This window comes from Medicago sativa, chromosome 5, assembly GCF_051527215.1.
Source record: "Medicago sativa cultivar Bolivia chromosome 5, Bolivia_mono, whole genome shotgun sequence".
NCBI classification, from domain to species: Eukaryota; Viridiplantae; Streptophyta; class Magnoliopsida; order Fabales; family Fabaceae; genus Medicago; species Medicago sativa.
The window spans coordinates 56594772-56614923 of record NC_140753.1 but is presented as its reverse complement, the minus strand read 5'-3'; the positions used below and the strand labels follow the sequence as shown (position 1 = coordinate 56614923).

Genomic DNA, 20152 nt, shown 5'->3' with positions numbered 1-20152 from the left:
TTGTTTTGGAATACCCCCTAATAGAACAATCAAAAATGAAAATTTCTGCAAAAAAAAAAAAAAATTGGTTTTTGAATGACCTATTAGGGTTTATTTTAAAACAATTTTTTTTACAGGGGGTGAATAAAAAAAATTTACAGGAAGGAAAACCGAAAATAACCAATATTAAATAATAAAGCATCATTAACCCAATAATTTATTTCAATGTATAACAAACAAGAATGGACACGAATACAACATGAACATTTCAATAACACACCTCTTCAATAAAGACTGCACTGCTGGAAGTGGACCTTCAAGCATGTGTGTACTGTGAACAATGCATTACTATGTCACCAATGAAGGCATTCAAATCATTATCAGCAGACCCACCATTGCCAATTGCATCACCACATATCTTTTTGAACTTTCTACTTTTTTCCCTAATATCCCTTGTAAGGTCACTATCAAAATCCATAAATTCACACACCAACTTTACAATTTCAAATTTCTTCACCAAAATATCTCCCTTAACATCTTCCTTCACTCTCAACCCAATCTTCAAATCCTCAACTATCATCTTACTATTAAATGGTTGGTCCAAATTTATTGGAAAAGTTAAAAAAGGTACCCCAGAAATAACACCTTCCTTTGTAGAATTCCAACCACAATGTGACCAAAATCCACCAACAGAAGAATGTGACAACACTCTCAATTGGTCACACCATTCTAAAACCAATCCCATGTGCCCACAAATTCTTTCAACCTTGTAGCTTCTCCACGAGCTACCCATAAAAATCTAACATTGCTTTCACGCACAGCATTTGCAATCTCATTAATTTGTTCATTTGAAGCTGAGAGAAAACTACCTTGTGCTATGTAAAGAACAGAACCAATGGGTTGTGAATCAAGCCACTCAATGTAGCTATTTGTAGTGTTTGGTTTGGGATTGTTTTTAAGATTAATATAGTATGGTATTGTAGGACCGATGGTGTAAATTGGTAAGGGGAGTTTCGTTTTTAAGGTATCAATGGCTTGAGATTCAAGCTCATAAATTGAAATGAATAGAAGATATTGTGCTTTGTGAATCCATTGAAAACCTTTCAAAGTCATTTGCATTATTCGCTTGCTTCGGCTACTATCATCGTTTAGAGGGAAATCAGCTAGGCGCGTTGAGGAAATTCCAGGAATATAACTTACTCGTTCATCACCATTTTCTGCATTGCATCACTAAATCTCATGATTTAATTCATATCAATCAATCATAACCATTACATTATTATAAAAATAAATAACTTTCAACATATCAAGTTAACAGTAATTCGAATAATGGTTTTTGATTGATCGACAGTCCAAAGCATCTTAACAGTGAATGCAGAGAACTTAATTAATATCACCCAATTTTAAAATAATATCAATAAGTATGGATATTATTTTATTTTTTTGTCTATAATTGTGGTCATGATTTCAACATTTTGCTAATATGCAAATTGTATTTTTTTTCTCCTTTCTACCCAACCCTCCAAAATGCATTTCTATTTAATGATCACATCATACGGATAATGTATTGATATGCCTTTAATAATGCTTTCTATACAAATTTTGCTATATAATTTAGAGACTAAAAATGAAAAATGAGTTGTTTATATTAGCAACTAGCAGTTTAAAGGATTTTTGTAAATTTGCTTCTAAATCGGTTGCAAACGGTTGCAAACTCATTCACAATCGATTTAGAAATCAGTTTCTAAATTGACCGCTACATATTCATATTCGATGTTAAATTGCTCCATAAATAAATAAATTATAGAAGAACTTGAGATATGTTCATTGCTATTTGTTGGTTTTGTTTACCTGAATTTCGCAGAGGGTAGTGACCATTTTGTTCCAACAGATTGTGGTGTAAGAGAACAGAGAAAAACGAAGCAGACATTGTCCAAAACGACGCTACCGGAATATTCCTTCGATTTCCGACGACAACAGCCCAATACAACATAGTATCATATACAATCATTGAAGGAGGTTTATCAAGTTGGTCAAGTAATTCCTCAAAGGGTTCTTCCATCCTTGTCATTATAGCTTCCATGAAGGCAGGGTGGTCGCGACCGCGAATGAGTTCGGAAGGAACAACATTGGGTATCGAACGGAAGCTGATGTTGTCGGGTTTTGGTTCGGATGATATTAAGCTTAGCCATTCTTCCGTGACAACAAAGGTAACAAGGATATTGTTGTTCTTGGAGACAAGGAGCTTGCATAGGTTCATCATGGGGTTGATGTGGCCTCTTCCAGGGTAAGGCATAGCTAGTATGTGGTTGAAGGAATTTGGTGGTGATTCCATTGCAATTTTGGGTAGAAGATAAAAGTGAAGATTGATGAAAGTTTGAGTCTTCTTCTTGTTTTTGGTTCAAGTAAATTTCTAATTCCGTGCATGAAATAGTTGTGTGTGGTTAATGGCATGAAAAATTGGTTTTGAAGAGGAAAGAGATCTTTACAAGTGTGACTCATGTCTATCCAGAATTTTGTTTTATTATGATGAATTAAATAGCTAGATAAACTTAATATACAAACGTAGTATAGAGATGATTAGGTCTTTTATTTTAAACTTTTAAACTTTTTTTTTGACAGAAAACTTTTAAACTTTTATCATGTGCAAATTTGCATATAATAGAAAAACCTTTAAGATTTTATCACAAATTAATGCATATGTTGAAGAAAAATCGATCTCTTAACTAAATTTCAATATTTCAAATGATTCTTCTTTAGTTGTTGATAAATAAAAGAAAGGATGTGATTTGAAATTTGTCTTAGGCTTATATTTGCGTCGGACAGGCCTGGTTTCAAACGCATTTAATTGGTCTTCATTTCTTGCCATTGGCTATGAACAATTAATTTATATTTTCATGTCATATAATTGTCATATATCTTTACACCGAGTAGTATGATTACAAGATCAAATCTATAGTGTTTAGACGTACATATATAATGAGACATTTTTTCCCAAAATTTTAAATCAATTTTCATTGCGAGTGCCTAAACACTAGATTTAATTTTGTGACTGTTCAAAACTACGGTGATGGCGTACTTTTGACTGGAAATATTTTGATGAATGCTGAGGATTATCATCTCAGGCGCGAATTAACCCTCGAGGACAGTGTGTCTTCACACACCTTAGACTATAAAACTCTAGTGTTCACGCACATGACTCGTTTGTGGATCGTGATTGATGGTACATGAAGAGTTCACGGTGATTGTTCTGATTTTCCGAGTTGGTGGACACCATTTTCCAGCCTATAAAATTCTAGTGTTCATAGCTTTGTCCGTTGAGCATGTTTAAGTGATGCGTAAATGGTATCTCCCTTGTACAATTAACAAAGTCTGTGCCATTCAAAGCATTATCTTCACCAATTATGTAACTATATGCTTCTAAAACAAATGTATCCCTTCTATTAAACATTGATAAGAAAACACTCATAATGCTACATATATTCTGCAGTTTGCTTATATAATCAAACTGCTAAATGTACAAGTACAAATTCATCCATCAAAGAGCATTTTAGTCAGAGTTTTATGACATTTTACAATGATACTTATCTAAATACATAATTACAATATTCTTCACCCCATTTGTTCATTGCTTATTTGTATAACTGAACCAAAGCTACTCGACACATCAATGACCTTAAAAAAACAATTATCAGTAAGTATCGAAATCGGTATCATGTGGTTTACAACACTCACACAAACTACACACTAACCACTTATACTAGACTTTGGTGGTATCGATAGCCTTCAAGAGGAAATGTCACTGATAAATGCGTCGAGGTTCCTATCTGAGGATCCGCCTTTAGCAATAGCTTTATGACAGATAACCTTAAGTTCTCTTGCTCTATCTCTAATTTTCTTTCCCTCTTGGCATTCAAGATCCATAAACCTCTTAACAAGCTCTACTATATATTCTTTTGGAAAAATCACATCACTCTCAGACTTTGATGATTTCTCTACCTTCCACCCATTTTTCCATTCATCAGCAATTTTAGTACTATTAGGAAATTGATCGTGGGCAAGAGGGAATGTCAAAATTGGTACACCAGAAAAAAGAGTGTCCAAAGTTGAATTCCATCCACAATGGCTCCAAAATCCACCTATAGAAGAATGAGACAACACTTTGAGTTGATCACACCAAGGTATCACCATTCCCTTATCTCCACACTTTCCTTTCAACCTCGATGTTTCCCCACGAGCCACATAAAGGTATCGAACTTTACTATTGTTCAGTGCTTCAATGATTTCGTCAATTTGGGCCCTAGACGCGGAACTGAAACTGCCAAATGAAACGTATAACACGGATTCAGATGGTTGAGAATCTAGCCATTTTATATAGTCGTGGCTATGATCAGTGTTTGCCGTTTTATTTTCTTCAAGGTCTAAATAAGGTACTGCAGGACCAATAGGATAGACTGGAAAGGGGAATATAGATTTAAGGGTATCAATTGCTTCAGCTTCTAACTCTTGCACTGTGGTGAGAAGAAGGTAATTTGCTTTGGTAACCTTGGAAATGCACTCCAATGAGAGCTGCATGTTTTGAGGATTGTTTCTGCGAACAACAGTTCGAAGGTCTTCTATATGAAGAGACGAAACTCCTGGGACGTTCTCTGCACATATTAGATATGCAGTCATGTACAATTGCATTAATATTCGGCAGATGATGATATGCAATAAATAAAAGTATCACTTCATATTACTAGTTAGCAAGAGAAAGAAATGGAATGAATCTTTAAGCTTTGTATAGCTCAAATACAATTTAACACAAATATTGGTTACCATAATGCATGATTAAGGTATTTGAAATTACATATGCCTTAAACTTGACATGCTTAGTAGCTTACACAACTTAAGAGAAATTTCCTTACCCCTTTTCTAAGGTAAAAAAAAATGAAGGAACTATATTTGTTACTGGTTTAACATATATTTAACATCTCTAATTGGATTCAAGTCAAATTCGCTAATATCTCGAGTGACTACGGAGTATGCTATGAGAATCCATAAGAGCACACCCATGTGAATTCGTTGATTCCATCAATGCCACATGATGGCAATCGAACGATGATCCACATATCACGCCGAGAACAACCCAAAGGGTTTGGTAGGTTCCACCTAGAAAACCCTAAAATCAAGTTAAAAGTACACGTTCTCTAAATACTAAAACCTTACACTCTCAATCACAAACTAACTTGATAGTGATTGCAAGTACACCCTCACCCCCGCTATGAGGACCTGCCTCTGTCGTGCTTCCACCACTCCGACCTTCGATCTAGATCCACTCTGGATCAAAAACTATTAGTTGATGTTTTACCTTTTAATCTTTGTAGAAAACTTGTTAGATAATAGCGATTAGCAATATATAAAGCGGGATGTCTCCTCTAACCAAGAAACCCCTAACCACACTTATTTATCGTACCAAATCCATTACTACTCAAAGTAACTGTATGTTGGAATAATTATAGAATTTTAAAATGAGAATAGAATATTTTTTGAAAATAATTCTAATCCACGGTCAACTTAAAATTTTGTATGCTGTCAACAAAAATTAAAATCACAAATCATATGACTTAAGTTAAACATTTTTAACTATAACATTAAGACTTATGAGTAGGGGTATTCACTAGTCGGACAAACTCGTAAACTTCCAAACAACTCGGGTTTCGACGAGTTGTTCGTATTGGATCCAAACTTGAACAAATTCGGTCAAATTTGGGTTGGATAATCGGTTGAACGGATCACCTAGACCCGTGAACACCCCTAGTTACGAGATTGTGGGTGATGCATATTATTTAAATTTATGTTTTTTTTCTCCAAATATAAATAAATTCGTAACTAAAATTAACAAACTATTAATTAACTAGCAAGACAGATTGACCACGATCGTTAATTTGATGCAGTCATGCAATCAGTACAATGTAGTTATTGGATCAAGATCAGACGTTCAACTTTCAAACTCAATATTTTACATTTAAAATTGGAATCGTCTCTGATCTCGATCCAACAATCATGGTTGAGCCAACCAACTACATGAATGTCACTTTTTTACTACATGAATTCCTATTTCTTACCTAGCTTATCATGAGTTAAGTGTTGATGACGTGAAAAGACCTCAAGATGATGGAACATGGAGTAAAATGACGCGGACATGGTCCAAAGAGATGCCACCGGAATATTCCTCCGATTACCAACGTCAACAGGCCACCGCAGCTCAACATCACCAACAATCACATTCACCGGCAACTCAAGTTGATCAAGAAGCTGTTCAAACGGCGCTTCCATCTTTGTCATGGCAGCTTCATAAAACCGATGAAAATTACCTATAGTTTTCTCCCGCTCCGGTGGAGCCACGTTGGGTATGGTGGCGAAGCGGATGGATTCCGGCTTTGGATCGCTGCCGATAAAGCCAAGCCATTCTTCAGTGACTACAAAAGTGATAAGAATGTTGTTGGGTTTTCGTGAGATTAGGAATTTGCATATGCTTAGCATGGGGTTGATGTGTCCTCTTCCTGGAAATGGCATCGCCACAACGTGACACACAGCATCACCGGAGATATTCATTGCCGGAGAATTGGCTACTGAGAGATGAGATGAGTTGTTTGTGGTTTGATTCTTGTGATTAGTCAATGTGTATCTAATGCAAGACTCTAGAGATAAGTTCTGTATAAAACAACAAAGGAAATGCTTTAAAAATTGTTTTGTGTTGGATTGATGAGTTGTTCACATATATCATAAACTATTAACATAAACAACTCTTAGTAGTATTTTATTACATAGGATCAAGCATGTGAATATTAAAGTACGATTCACGATATTAGATGGATAAATAAACACTCCAATACCATGTTAGTTTAGTTGACTAACCTACATATTATTCTCTTCCTGCTTTATGTATTGTGGTAGGTGGAGAAGATGTATTAGCTGAAACTCAAGTCAATCCTTTACCCTAAAAAACTGGAATGACTTTACCATAACCAAGTATGAGAGATTGCGGCAGAGATCTAGAGATTTTACCTTCGAACACAACTCCTATTTCTTTTTCAAGTGATTAGGTGTTTGGTTTCTTTTTTAAGATGTGAAATTCAAGACTTACAGATTAATAAAATAGACACGGTTAAATGTGGACATTTTAAAATTATATAGCTTGTTGTCCATCTACTTTATATAAACTAATTTTTTTTTTTGAAGTAACTTTATATAAACTAATAAAAGTGTTTAGGTTGATATTTAATGTTAAGTTGATAGGTCTAAGTTTATCACTCTCAAAATTAGGATTTATGAGTGTATTATTTAGTCTTAATTTGAGATAAAATTGATCGATTACTTAATTTCTAACGTTGTTGATAAAATATTTATCTATGAAAATTAGGCTTGAATTCAAAAACAACAACAAGAAGAAAATGTGTGTGAGTAATCATATTTGATGTCATAAGCACTTTTGAACCTACAACATCAATTTTAAATGATCCATAAACACTTTTTAACGAAGTTGGCTGAAAGAATGTTTAACGGTATAAATATTTTCATGACTTAAATCAGTGACAGAGCCATAAAAAAAAAGTTGGGGTGGGCCACTAAAATTAATCGTTGGAAAATTGCTTAAAGTCTCGCAAATTAGACCTATAATTGAATTATTTAAATTTTTCGGGTGGGCCACTACACCACTTTGCAGGAATTTGGATCAACCGAAACCTAAAACCGACATAAAATTGTATAAAATATCACAAAATATACCTATAATTGAATTATTTAAATTTTTCGGGTGGGCCACTACACCACTTTGCGGGAATTTGGATCAACCGAAACCTAAAACCAACACAAAATTATATAAAATCTCGCAAAATAGACCTATAATCGTTGATTTTTTTAATTTTTCCGCCACTGACTTAAATGACTAATTTGTAACAAAAAAAAATATAGGATTAACTTGTTATAAACATTTAACTTTTTTGGTGTGAACAGGGTATCCTCCATGCGCACAACTGACGACACTAATCCCTCGAGTCTTGTGGGACCTAAATAGACGTTAAACTCTCGAGTTTTAACGCTACTACATGTCCAATGTTGGATTCGAATCCAAGACCTTTGGTTAAACTAGAAGAGACCTGTTATAAACATTTATCTTAAAAGATCCCATGATATTTGGCCTTTATATATAATATATCAAAAGTTAATAGTTTTATTTAACTATATTTTTTTTTAAGAAAGTTTATTTAACTATATTAACATGAAATTTATTTAAATTCTTTTAGCTTGTTTTCATTTTAGGAAAAGCATACCTACTGATCAGGCTGTTTGAATACTTTAGACTTTCTAATTTCTATATTTACTTGGAATTTTATCTAATTGATTAAATTTGGTTAAAACATTTTAAAATCAAATGATTACTCTTCATCTTCACCGGTGACAATTCTAACAAACCTTAACCTTAAACTTAAAATAGACAGCAATTACATGAACTAAGATACATTCATTTATTATTTTATGATTAGTTGATACTTGATAGAATCATACTTAAGTCACGGGATGTTGGAAGCAAAAACCAAAAACACTGACAATGAACACATGACATCCAGGTTTTACTTTGACTTGGGAAGCATGGTATACTAGCATTTTGAGAGTAATCAATGACAAGAAAAATTAGTTTCGGACTCTGGAAAAGATTTTACAAGTGTGACTCATATCGATCGAGAACTTTATTTTATTGTCCATTTTTATGATGCGTATATGAAATAAGTATTGCATCCTGCACAAAATAATTTTTATCATTGAATCAAAATCTTATTGTAAGTTAAAAGAAATATGATTTGATTTTTTTATCAAATGTGAAAAAAAAAACACTTGAGTATGATGCAAAGATCATTTTATTAGTGCATGTTAGACAAGATCTATTTTACCATAGAAGAATTAATTGGTTAGATACGAACTTAGTATGGTGTCGTTGGTAGAAATGACCGGGTATCTCTTAAACATGAAATTAAAAGTTTTTCATAGATCAATCCAGATGTTGAAGTAAAAATGATCTCTTAAATAAATTTTAATATTTCGACTGGTTCTTCTTTAGTTTTTTAATAAATAAAAAAAGGATGAGATTTGAAATTTGTCTTGGGCCTATATATACAAACACATAGTTTTAAGAGTGTTACTTTTCCCACCCTATGACCTTCTCGCGCGTCCTGCAAAAATTCCAAAAATAACCCTGGTCCGGATTATGTTTTCCGGACAAGATTGTTAGTAACTTCCGGAATATACAATCCGGCCATATACGATATGCATATTTTGTGTCTTTCTTTGATGTCAAGGGTCTCTGTTGACCGTTATATGAACCCCACACAAGCTGAAATGCTATTGCAAGGTTCATAGGAACGGTCAACAATGACCATGACACCACCGACACTCCTACAATACTTAAAAAATTTGAAGAAAATGGAAGGAAAGAGGTGAAGTGAAGAATGAATGTATTTGTTGAAGATGGAAGCCTATTTATAGCCTTAAACAAGTCTTAGGTCATTAATACAGTCAATGAAAACGTGTTAGTAGTTGTAACCGTCCAACCACTAATTGATGGCACTCTTTCAAAAGAAGCCAAACTCTCTTTCAAAAGAATCCAATGCTGAAGCATTCCGGATTATACATTCTGGAATGCCCTTAGCCCTACAAAGAAGTGCAAACGTTCCCCTTGTTCACCATAAGAGCACCATAATCGCACTAATCCGGAAAATATATTCCGGAACTAAAAGGTGCATTCCGGATTGTATATTCTGGAACGCTTTAGTGCCATGGCCGGTGGTCTGCACCACACGCATTTGTCGGTGGTCAAGTCAAAAAAACGTGTTTTACCACGTTTTTTGACTGCATTAATGGTTTCCCAACCATTTTTCACCCACCCCTCCCTATAAATACCCTTCCAAACCCCACCATTTCTCACACCATCCCTCTCCTCCTCTTCTTCCTTCTACAACCATGGTTTTCCATCGTTGGCCTTTCATAGATAAGGGCCTCGTTGAAAACTTTCAGGGTTTGTATGAACGGTCAATGAGGATGGAACCGCGCTGCAACGAAGGGCGGTTCATCTGAGGGTCATGTGGGTCAGTGTGGTTATTAGCTTCGCCTGTCGGGGCGTAAGTCTGAGCACCCCCCACCTCCCTCAGGGGCATTTGTTTCTTCTTCCCGCCCTCCTCTTCCCTCCTCCTCCAGTTTTCCTCCAATAGGCAAACTACTGGTATGTCCCATCACATACCAGTGGTTTGGCACTTAGGAGATTAGAATTAGGCTCTTAGGAGATTAGAAATAGATTTAGGATGTTATGTAATAAGCTTAAGAAGCTTGAAAATTATTGTAATGTATTGTTCATATATTAATAAAATGAGTTGTTTTTATGTTTGTTTCTTTTCATTTATGTTTTTTATTTTATTCGCATTTTATTTTACGAATTGTAGAGCTTAAAATTGCAAAAGTTCTGCTAAAATACTAATCCGGATTTTAAAATCCGGAGACATCTGAAAATTACTAACAATGCATTCCGGATTACGAAATCCGGACTAGGGGTAAAATTGGAAAAAAAAATAGGGCGCGCGAGGAAAGTCATAGGGTGGGAAAAGTAACACTCTAGTTTTAATTGGTCTTCATTTCTTGCCATTGGCATTGAACAATTAATTTATGAGATTTACTTTTCCCACAATGTTGCCTTCTCGCGCGCCCTGCAAAATTTCCAAATATACCCCTCGTCCGGATTATATAATCCGGACACGATTGTTAGTGATTTCCAGAAAACAAACTCCGGACCAGATATTATGTGCTTTTTTGTGTCTTTCTTTGATGTCAAGGGTCTCTGTTGACTGTTATATGAACTCCACACAAGCTGCAATGCAATTGCAGGGTTCATATGAACGGTCAACAATGACCATGACACCACCGACACCCCTAAAAAACTAGAAACATTTGAAGAAAATGGAAGAAAAGAGGTGAAGTGAAGAATGAAGGTATTTGTTGAAGATGGAAGCCAATTTATAGCCTAAAACAAGTCATAGGTCATTAATACAGTCAATGAAAACGTGTTAGTGGTTGTGACCGTCCAAACCCACATTAATGGCTCTCTTTCAAAAGAATCCAAGCTCTCTTTCAAAAGAATCCAATGCTGAAGCGTTTCGGATTTTACATTCCGGAATGTCCTTAGCCCTACAAGAAGTGCAAACTTTTCCCTCGTTCACCATTATCGCATTAATCCGGAAAATATATTCCGGAAACCAGACGTGCATTCCGGATTGTATATTCCGGAATGCATCAGTCATGGCCGGTGGTCTGCACCACACGTTTCTGTCGGTGGTCAGGTCAAAAAAACGTGTTTTACCACATTTTTTGACTGCATTTATGACCTCCCAACCGTTTTTGACCCACCCTTCCCTATAAATAGCCTTCCAAACCCCACCATTTCTCACACCATCCTCTCCCACCCTCTCCTCCTCTTCTTCCTTCAACAACCATGGTTTTCCATCGTTGGCCTTTCATAGATAAGGTCTCGTTGAAAACTTTCAGGGTTTGTATGAATGGTCAATGAGAATGGAACCGCGCTGCAACTAAGTGCGGTTCATCTGAGGGTCATGTGGCTCAGTGTGGTTCTTAGCTTCGCCTGCCTGGGCGTAAGTTTGAGCACCCCCCACCTCCCTCAGGGGCATTGTTTTCTTCTTCCCGCCCTCCTCTTCCCTCCTCCTCCGGTTTTCCTCCAATAGGCAAACTACTGGTATGTCCCATCACATACTAGTGGTTTGGCACTTAGGAGATTAGAATTAGACTCTTAGGAGATTAGAAATAGATTTAGAATCTTATGTAATAAGCTTAAAAAGCTTGAAAGTTATTATAATGTATTGTTCATATATTAATAAAATGAATTGTTTTTATGTTTATGTCTTTTTATTTCTGTTTTTTATTTTATTTGCATTTTATTTTACGAATTGTAGAGCTTAAAATTGCAAAAGATCTGGTAAAACACTATTCCGGATTTTAAAATCCGGATACATTTGCAAAATTCTAACAATTCAATTCGGAAAACGAAATCCGGACAAGGGGTAAAATTGAAAGAAAAAAATAGGACGCGCGAGGAAAGGCATAGGGTGGAAAAAGTAATACTCTTAATTTATATTTTCATGTAACATAACATAATTGTGATATTCTTTGAAACGAGATAATTTAGTATGATCATAAGATTTTTTTTTTGACATATGTATGATCATATGATTTTGTTGAATTCTGAGGATTTTCATCTCAGGCGAATTAATCTTTGAGGACAGTGTATCTTCACACGTCTTAGACTATAAAACTCTAATGTTCACGCACATGACTCGTTTGTGGATCGTGATTGATAGTACGTATGAGTTCGCAGTGATCGCAATTGTTCTGATTTTCCGAGTTGGTGGACAACATTTTCCAGCCTATAAAATTCTAGTGTTCACGCACATAGTTTGAGATATTACTTTGAAAATCCGTAACTCATCCCCTGAGCATGTTTAAGTGACTACTGGTATATGGTATTTCCCTTGTACCATTAACAAAGTATGTGCCATTCAAAGCATTGTGCAACTATACGCTTCTAAAACAAACGTATTCCTTCTATTAAACATTCATAAGGAAATATACATATATACTGCACTTTGCTGATATGATCAATTTACTGAATGTACAAGTACAAATTCATCCATCAAAGAGCATTTCAGTCACAGTTTTATGACATTTTACAATGTTACTTATCAAAATACATTCTTACAAACAATTACATTATCCTTCACTCCATTAGTTCATTGTTTATTTGTGTAACGGAATCAAATCTACTCAACACATCAGTGACCTTGAAGAAGAAAAAATATTATCGATAGGAATCGAAATTGATGCTTTACAATACTCACACAGACTGCACACAAACCACTTGCACTAGAATCTGGTGGTATCAATAATGCGTCAAGAAGAAATGTCACTGATAAATGCGTTGAGGTTCCTATCTGAGGATCCGCCTTTACCAATAGCTTTATGACACATAACCTTAAGTTCTCTTGCTCTATCTCTAATTTTCTTTCCCTCTTGGCTTTCAAGATCCATAAACCTCTTAACAAGCTCTACAATATATTCTTTTGGAAAAATCACATCACTCTCAGACTTTGATGATTTCTCTACCTTCCACCCATTTTTCCATTCATCAACAATTCGAGTACTATTAGGAAATTGATCATGGGCAAGAGGGAATGTCAGAATTGGTACACCAGAAAAAACAGTATCCAAAGTTGAATTCCATCCACAATGGCTCCAAAATCCACCTATAGAGGAATGAGACAACACTTTGAGTTGATCACACCAAGGTATCACCATTCCCTTATCTCCACACTTTTCTTTCAACCTCAATGTTTCCCCGCGAGCCACGTAAAGGTATCGAATATCACTACTGTTCAGTGCTTCAATGATTTCATCCGTTTGGGCACTAGATGCGGAGTTGAAACTGCCAAAAGAAATGTATAATACAGATTCAGTTGGTTGAGAATCTAGCCATTTTATACAGTCGTGGCTATGATCGGCGTTCAACGATTTTTTTTCTTCCAGGTCTAAATAAGGTACTGCAGGGCCAATAGGATAGATTGGAAAGGGGAGTGTAGATTTAAGGGTATTAATTGTTTCCGCTTCTAACTCTTGCACTGTGGTGAGAAGAAGGTAATTTGCTTTGGTAACCTTGGAAATGCATTCCAATGAGAGCTGCATTGCTCGAGGATGGTTTCCGCGAACAACAGATTGAAGGTCTTCTATATGAAGAGACGAAATTCCTGGGACGTTCTCTGCAGAGATTAGATATGCAGTCCATATTAATAATGTCCAATCACCAAAAATAGAGATTGAAGAATAATTGCCAAGACGACTAATCATTGATAACCATCTAAAATACCAAATTTACCATTTATTCTGTGGCTATCTTAGATGGTTAGTAGTCTTTTGATCAATGCAGCAAGTAGTTTAACATCTTCGCAACGTTAGCAAGAGAAAGAATAGGGATGAACCTTTAAGCTTTATATAGCTCAAAGTCAAATGCAATTTAACACAAATATTGGTTTTTACTACATGAATTCCTATTTCTTACCCAGCTTATCATGAGTTAATTGTTGGTGTCGTGAAAAGACCTCAAGATGATGCAACATGGAGTAAAATGACGCCGACATGGTCCAAAGAGACGCCACTGGAATATTCCTCCGTTTACCAACATCAAGAGGCCACTGCAGCTCAACATCACCAACGATCACATTCACCGGAAACTCAAGCTGATCAAGAAGCCTCTCAAACGGCGCTTCCATCTTTGTCATTGCAGCTTCATAAAACCGATGAAAACTATTTGTAGTTTTCTCCCGCTCTGGTGGAACCACGTTGGGAATGGTGGCAAAGCGGATGGATTCCGGCTTTGGATCAATGCCGATAAAGCCGAGCCATTCTTCGGTGACTACAAAAGTGATAAGAATGTTGTTGGGTTTTCGTGAGATTAGGAATTTGCATATGCTTAGCATGGGGTTAATGTGTCCTCTTCCTGGAAATGGCATCGCCACAACGTGACACACAGCATCGCCGGAGATATTCATTGCCGGAGAAATGGCTAGTGAGAGAGAGATGAGATGAGTTGTTTGTGGTTTGATTCCTGTGATTAGTCAATGTTAGTGTACTCTAGATAGAGATAAGAGTTGTATATATCAACAAAGGAAATTAATGCTTAAAAAATTGTTTTGTATTGGATTGATGACTCTCTCATATATCATAGAAAATTGCTTTTTTGATAAAGAAAGTTTTCTATTGACACAAGTAAAATACTAAAATGTCCCCAGCGGTTGTTAACAACCGCTCTGCAAATCGCCGGCAGTTAACTGTGAATATATACCACTTCCCCATCAACTCCTTAGACGGAGGGACTGATTTGGACGGAGGGACTGATTTGATGGACGTCTGCAAAATTCAGGGACTAAATAGATATTTCGATAAATTCAGGGACGAATTTGATGGATTGTTGATAATTCAAGGACGAATTTGAGGTATTACTCATTTTATTACATAGGATCAAGCATGTGAATATTAAAGTACGATTCACGATTATTGTGTCTGTAATAAAGTTTTAGATGGATAAATAAACACTCCAATACCATGTTAGTTTGGTTGACTAACCTACATATTATTCTCTTCCTGCTTTATGTATTGTGGTGGGAGAAGATGAAATGAGCCTTTACCCTAAAACTGTAATGATTTTACCATAACAAAGTACGAGAGATTGCGGTAGAGATCTAGAGATTTTACATTGGAATTTGGAACCATGGTTATCAAAATCGGGATTTTGCTTAAGGTCCAAAGGGAAGAGCAAAATTGAAAATCGTAAAATCGCAAGTTGCAAAATACTTGAAAGACAACTCCTATTTGTTTTTCAAGTGATTAGGTGTTTGGTCTTTTTTTAAGATTTGAAATTCAAGACTTACATATTAACAAAATAGACACTAGCTACATGTGGACATTTTAAAATTATATAGCTTGTTGTACATCTATCTATATCACTTCAAAATTAAGTATGATAACATTTAAATCAGTCCAATTATAGCCGATTGTAATCCACCCTTATGGATTTTTTTTATTATATAAAAATAGTGCTAAATGCCAATCAAAACATTATCTTCAGCAAGTATGCAACTGTATGCTTCTTTAAGAAAAGTATGCTTACCCTACTATTCAACATTGATGAGTAATTACACATAATGATAAATACTGCAGTTTGCTTATATGATCAAACTGCTAAATGTACAAGTACAAATTCATCTTTCAAATAACAATTCGGTTACACTTTTTTATGCCAATTTTCAACATTACTAAGCCAAATACATTCAATTACAATACCCTGCATCCCATTAATGCATTGCTTATTTGAGTAACTAAACCAAACCTACTCAGCAAATCAGTGACCTGGAATTTTGTTTCATTCGTCGGAATCAAAATTGGTACCATATGGTTTATAACACACACTACGCACCAATCATTTGCACTAGACACCGGTGGTATCAGTGACCTTCAAGATGAAATGTTACTGATAAATGCGTCGAGGTTCCTATCTGAAGATCCACCTTTACCAATCGCTTTACGACACATAACCTTCAGTTCTCTCGCTCTATCTCTAATTTTCTTTCCCTCTTGGCTTTCAAGATCCATAAACCTCTTAACCAACTCTTCTATATCTTCTTTTGCAAGAATCACATCACTCTCCAACTTTGATTGTATCTCTACCTTCCACCCATTTTTCCATTCATCAACAATTTGAGTACTATTAGGAACTTGATCCAGGAAAAGAGGGAATGTCAAAATTGGTACACCAGCAAAAACAGTTTCCAAGGTTGAATTCCATCCACAATGGCTCCAAAATCCACCTATAGAAGAATGAGACAACACTTTCAGTTGATCACACCATGGTATCACCATGCCTTTATCTCCACACTTGTCTTTTAATCGCAACGTTTCACCGCGAGCCACATAAAGGTATCGAATTCCGCTATTGTTTAGTGCTTCAACTATTTCGTCCATTTGGGCATTAGACACTGAAAGGAAACTACCTAAAGAAATGTATAATACTGATTCAGATGGCTGAGAATCTAGCCATTTTATATAGTCGTGGCTATGATCACTGTTCGCTGAATTTTTTTCTTCGAGATCTAAATAAGGTATTGAAGGGCCAATAGGATAGATTGGAAAGGGGAATATAGATTTCAGAGAATCAATTGTTTCAGCTTCTAACTCTTGGACTGTGGTGAGAAGAAGATAATTCGCTTTAGGCACCTTGGAAATGCATCCCAACGCAAGCTGCAAAACTCGATGATCGTTTTTGCGAAGTACAGTTTGAACGTCTTCTAGATGAAGTGAAGAAATTCCTGGGATGTTCTCTGCTTGTTCACCTGCATAATTTTAAAACAGCACAGATCAGACATGCACTAATGTACAATTGCATTATAATTATAATATTATGTCCAATCACCACTTATAGAGATTGAAGAGTAAATACTAAAATAAATATCCTTGTCATTACTTACTAGCTTATTGCTAAATAATTTCCTGCTAAATCCCTAATTTACAATTCATAATTTTGTGGCTTTTCTACATTGTTGGTACACCTTGACCAATGCAGTATTTAGTTTAACTTCATGTTTTAAAAATTAGCAAGAGAAAGACTGGAATGAATATTTTGATTTGAAATTACCTGTCTTAAACATGACAAGTTCACACTTAACCTAAATTTTCCTATCTAAGAAAAAAGACAAAAGAAAAATGAAGGAACTATAAACCTTAACTAAGTATTAACACATTAATACTAAGGCTCTGTCTGGATAAACAACTTATTTTGCCGCTTATAGGATAAGTATTCATCATATAAGCGCTTATGAATAATCTATTTCTATAATAAAACATAAAATAAAGTCAAACAGATTTTAAATAAATTATGAACTGGTTTCATAATCTATCTTGAAGAGCTTATGAAAATAAGTGGAAAAAAGTTGACAAACACTAACATGTCATAAGTTGGTTTCATAAGTTCTTCATAACAATGTCACAAGTGCTTATGCAAATAGACAAACTCAAATAAGCCAATTCAAACAGACCTTAAATAACACTAATCATAAGAATCATATTTAACACTAAATATTAAATATTAGTGATGTTTGACCTTTCATTGACTTGTTTCATCTAGTGATGTTCCATTTTTTTTTTTTTTCTAGAAAAAGATTAGTTCCTATATTAAGCATAGTTCTACTTCTACAAATAAGTAATTACCCAATTTATCAACTGTTAAGTGATGATTTCTTGAAAACACATCAAGATAATGCAGCATAGAGTAAAACGAAGCAGACATAGTCCAAAACGCCGCCACCGGAACATTCCTCCGATTACCAACACCAACAGGCCACCGCAACTCAACATCACCAACAATCACATCCACCGGCAACTCAAGCTGATCAAGAAGCTTCTCAAACGGTGCTTCCATCTTCGTCATGACAGCTTCATAGAAACCAGGAAAATCTCCAGCTTTCTCCCGCTCCGGCGGGATCACGTTGGGAATGGTGGCGAAGCGGATGGATTCTGGCTTTGGATCGGCGCCGATGAAGGTGAGCCACTCTTCTGTGAGTACGAAGGTGATGAGAAGGTTGTTGGGTTTATGAGAGGTTAGGATTTTGCAGAAGCTTAGCATGGGGTTGATGTGTCCTCTTCCTGGAAATGGCATCGCCACTATGTGACATACGGCGTTGCTGGAGTCGGAGATATTCATTGCTGGAGAAATGGCTTGGTGAGAGTTGAGTGGGTTTGTGATTAGTTGATTTATGTATATACTATACTAACAATTATAGATAAGTGTCTAATCTAGTTTTTTTTTTTTTTTTTTTAGCAAATTTAATCTAGTTCTTATTATAATCTGACTTTAAGACAGCTTTGGATCTTACTGCGGATACTAATCAAAAGAGCAATGATATACTAACATCCAAATTTTTACAACTTTCTTTACACCGTATGCTTAGAGCAATAAAAAATTATTATTTTCTCTTTCTATGTTAAGTAAGTTCCCGCCCTCTCCAATTTGCCCCTCTATATTCCCGCTCTCTCCAATTTTTATTCTTTAATGTCAATCAACACTTTCCTCTCTCATTATTTTAGAAAGAAAAAAAAAATCTTCCTCTCTCATTTACGGTTTCTTCATTTAACCCATCCCTCTAGATTTGTTAACCAATCTTCCACTCTCTTCACCAATAGCTCCAAGTGAAGAACTATGTTCATGTACTGGTTTTTTTTAGTTAATGTTACTTGTTGAAGATGTTCAAGTCTAACTTTGTTACAAGAGGTTAGTATTGTATATAGATCAATGTCTTTATTCCAATTTTGCGACTTTTTCTATATATTTAGGGATGGTATTTTTTTTCAGCAAAAAGAAAAAAGAGAAAGGATTTAGAAGTTTCTTTTGATGATGACATTGGTTGGGGAAAAAAATCATAGCCCCACTTCCCTTTTAAGAATTAAATGTTGTTTTTTTTTTTTTTAGGGAAGAATTAAATGTTGTTATTGACATGAAAATGATATTTTGAGACATAAATTTGTTGCTATTGAGATTGAAATGATTTTTTGAGACATAATTTGTTGTTATTGAGATGAAAATGATTTTTTCAGGCATAATTTATGAGTGATCTAATTAGGGTAATTTGTGTAGATTTGGTTAGCACTCATTATTGAAAGTTTATGGATAGTCCAAACAATTTTGATGTTTGTGATGGTTTTGATGGTGAAGCTAATGGAGTTTATAGCTTTAGTGGTGAACAAGCAAGTTGCGAGCCTTCATCAGGGATGTCCTTTTCATCTGTAGAGGAGGTGAAATCATTTTATAAATAATATGCTGCTAAAAAGGGTTTTGATTGGAAGATTAGAACATCAAAGAAAGGAGAGGATGGGAATCTCAAGTACTTCATGCTATCTTGCTCAAGAGAAGGACATCATGTGTCAGGAGTACCATGTACATTGAAGACACTTCCGACTAAAAGGAAAAGTTGTCCTGCAAAGATTACTGCTAAGTTGGGAAAAGATGAATTATGGTATATTAAAAAGTTTGAACCTAACCACTCTCACACAATTAGCCCCACTAAGTCAAGGTTATTCAAGGCAAACAAAAATATGAACATGCATGCAAAGAGAACAATCCAAATCAATGATGAAGCAGGCGTGAGGATCAACAAGACTTTTCAGACTATTGTTAGAGACGCTGGAGGTTATGAAAATGTAGCATTTTGTGAAAGAGATGTTAGGAATTATGTTAATAGAGAAAGGCGTATCATTGGAAAAGGAGGAGACGACAAAGCATTGCTAAATTATTTTTGTCGAATGAGGGAGCAAAATACAAATTTCTTCTATGATATAGATTCACTACTACAAAATATGGAAAAAATAGCGCCTTGTTAATAGCGCTTTAAACACTAAAGAACTATATATTGAAATACGGAGGTCTTAGATAGCACTTTTTTACAAAAAGCGCTATCTTTAATACTAACTATATATAGCACTTTATTTGCAAAACGTCAGCATATGCTCGTTTAAAAAATAATAAATTTTAAAAAAA

The 20152-nt window shown here is 35.2% G+C and overlaps 3 protein-coding genes and 2 pseudogenes across 4 annotated transcripts; 1 reads left to right on the top strand and 4 right to left on the bottom strand.

The window, feature by feature from the left end:
- Positions 1-183: 183 nt before the first annotated feature.
- Positions 184-2433, bottom strand: LOC146923319 (UDP-glycosyltransferase 87A1-like; annotated as a pseudogene). The gene is made up of 2 exons (XR_015012889.1): positions 1831-2433; positions 184-1196 (listed from the first exon to the last, which is right to left on the bottom strand). The product of XR_015012889.1 is annotated as a UDP-glycosyltransferase 87A1-like (transcript).
- A 964-nt stretch (positions 2434-3397) lies between these two features.
- LOC146923318 (UDP-glycosyltransferase 87A1-like) lies at positions 3398-6623 on the bottom strand. Its single transcript, XM_085716081.1, has 2 exons — positions 6087-6623; positions 3398-4628 (listed from the first exon to the last, which is right to left on the bottom strand). Exons 1-2 carry the CDS (start codon positions 6574-6576, stop codon positions 3766-3768), a joined length of 1353 nt encoding a protein of 450 aa, XP_085572207.1. The 5' UTR covers positions 6577-6623; the 3' UTR covers positions 3398-3765.
- Positions 6624-12678: 6055 nt separating this feature from the next.
- LOC146923317 (UDP-glycosyltransferase 87A1-like) lies at positions 12679-14697 on the bottom strand. The gene is made up of 2 exons (XM_085716079.1): positions 14129-14697; positions 12679-13829 (listed from the first exon to the last, which is right to left on the bottom strand). Exons 1-2 carry the CDS (start codon positions 14616-14618, stop codon positions 12967-12969), a joined length of 1353 nt encoding a protein of 450 aa, XP_085572205.1. The 5' UTR covers positions 14619-14697; the 3' UTR covers positions 12679-12966.
- Positions 14698-15713: 1016 nt separating this feature from the next.
- Positions 15714-18391, bottom strand: LOC146923316 (UDP-glycosyltransferase 87A1-like). The gene is made up of 2 exons (XM_085716078.1): positions 17830-18391; positions 15714-16955 (listed from the first exon to the last, which is right to left on the bottom strand). Exons 1-2 carry the CDS (start codon positions 18320-18322, stop codon positions 16081-16083), a joined length of 1368 nt encoding a protein of 455 aa, XP_085572204.1. The 5' UTR covers positions 18323-18391; the 3' UTR covers positions 15714-16080.
- Positions 18392-19281: 890 nt separating this feature from the next.
- Positions 19282-19995, top strand: LOC146923315 (protein FAR-RED IMPAIRED RESPONSE 1-like; annotated as a pseudogene).
- Positions 19996-20152: the final 157 nt, after the last annotated feature.

Bases quoted from the DNA above. Each gene is read 5' to 3' on its own strand.
- LOC146923318 (XM_085716081.1), bottom strand. From the start codon at position 6,576: ATGAATATCTCCGGTGATGCTGTGTGTCACGTTGTGGCGATGCCATTT. The intron at 4,629-6,086 runs GTAAGAAATAGG...TAATATGTGCAG, and splicing joins CTTAACTCATGATAAGCTAG to AGAACGTCCCAGGAGTTTCG.
- LOC146923317 (XM_085716079.1), bottom strand. From the start codon at position 14,618: ATGAATATCTCCGGCGATGCTGTGTGTCACGTTGTGGCGATGCCATTT. The intron at 13,830-14,128 runs GTAAGAAATAGG...TAATCTCTGCAG, and splicing joins ATTAACTCATGATAAGCTGG to AGAACGTCCCAGGAATTTCG.
- LOC146923316 (XM_085716078.1), bottom strand. From the start codon at position 18,322: ATGAATATCTCCGACTCCAGCAACGCCGTATGTCACATAGTGGCGATG. The intron at 16,956-17,829 runs GTAATTACTTAT...AAAATTATGCAG, and splicing joins CTTAACAGTTGATAAATTGG to GTGAACAAGCAGAGAACATC.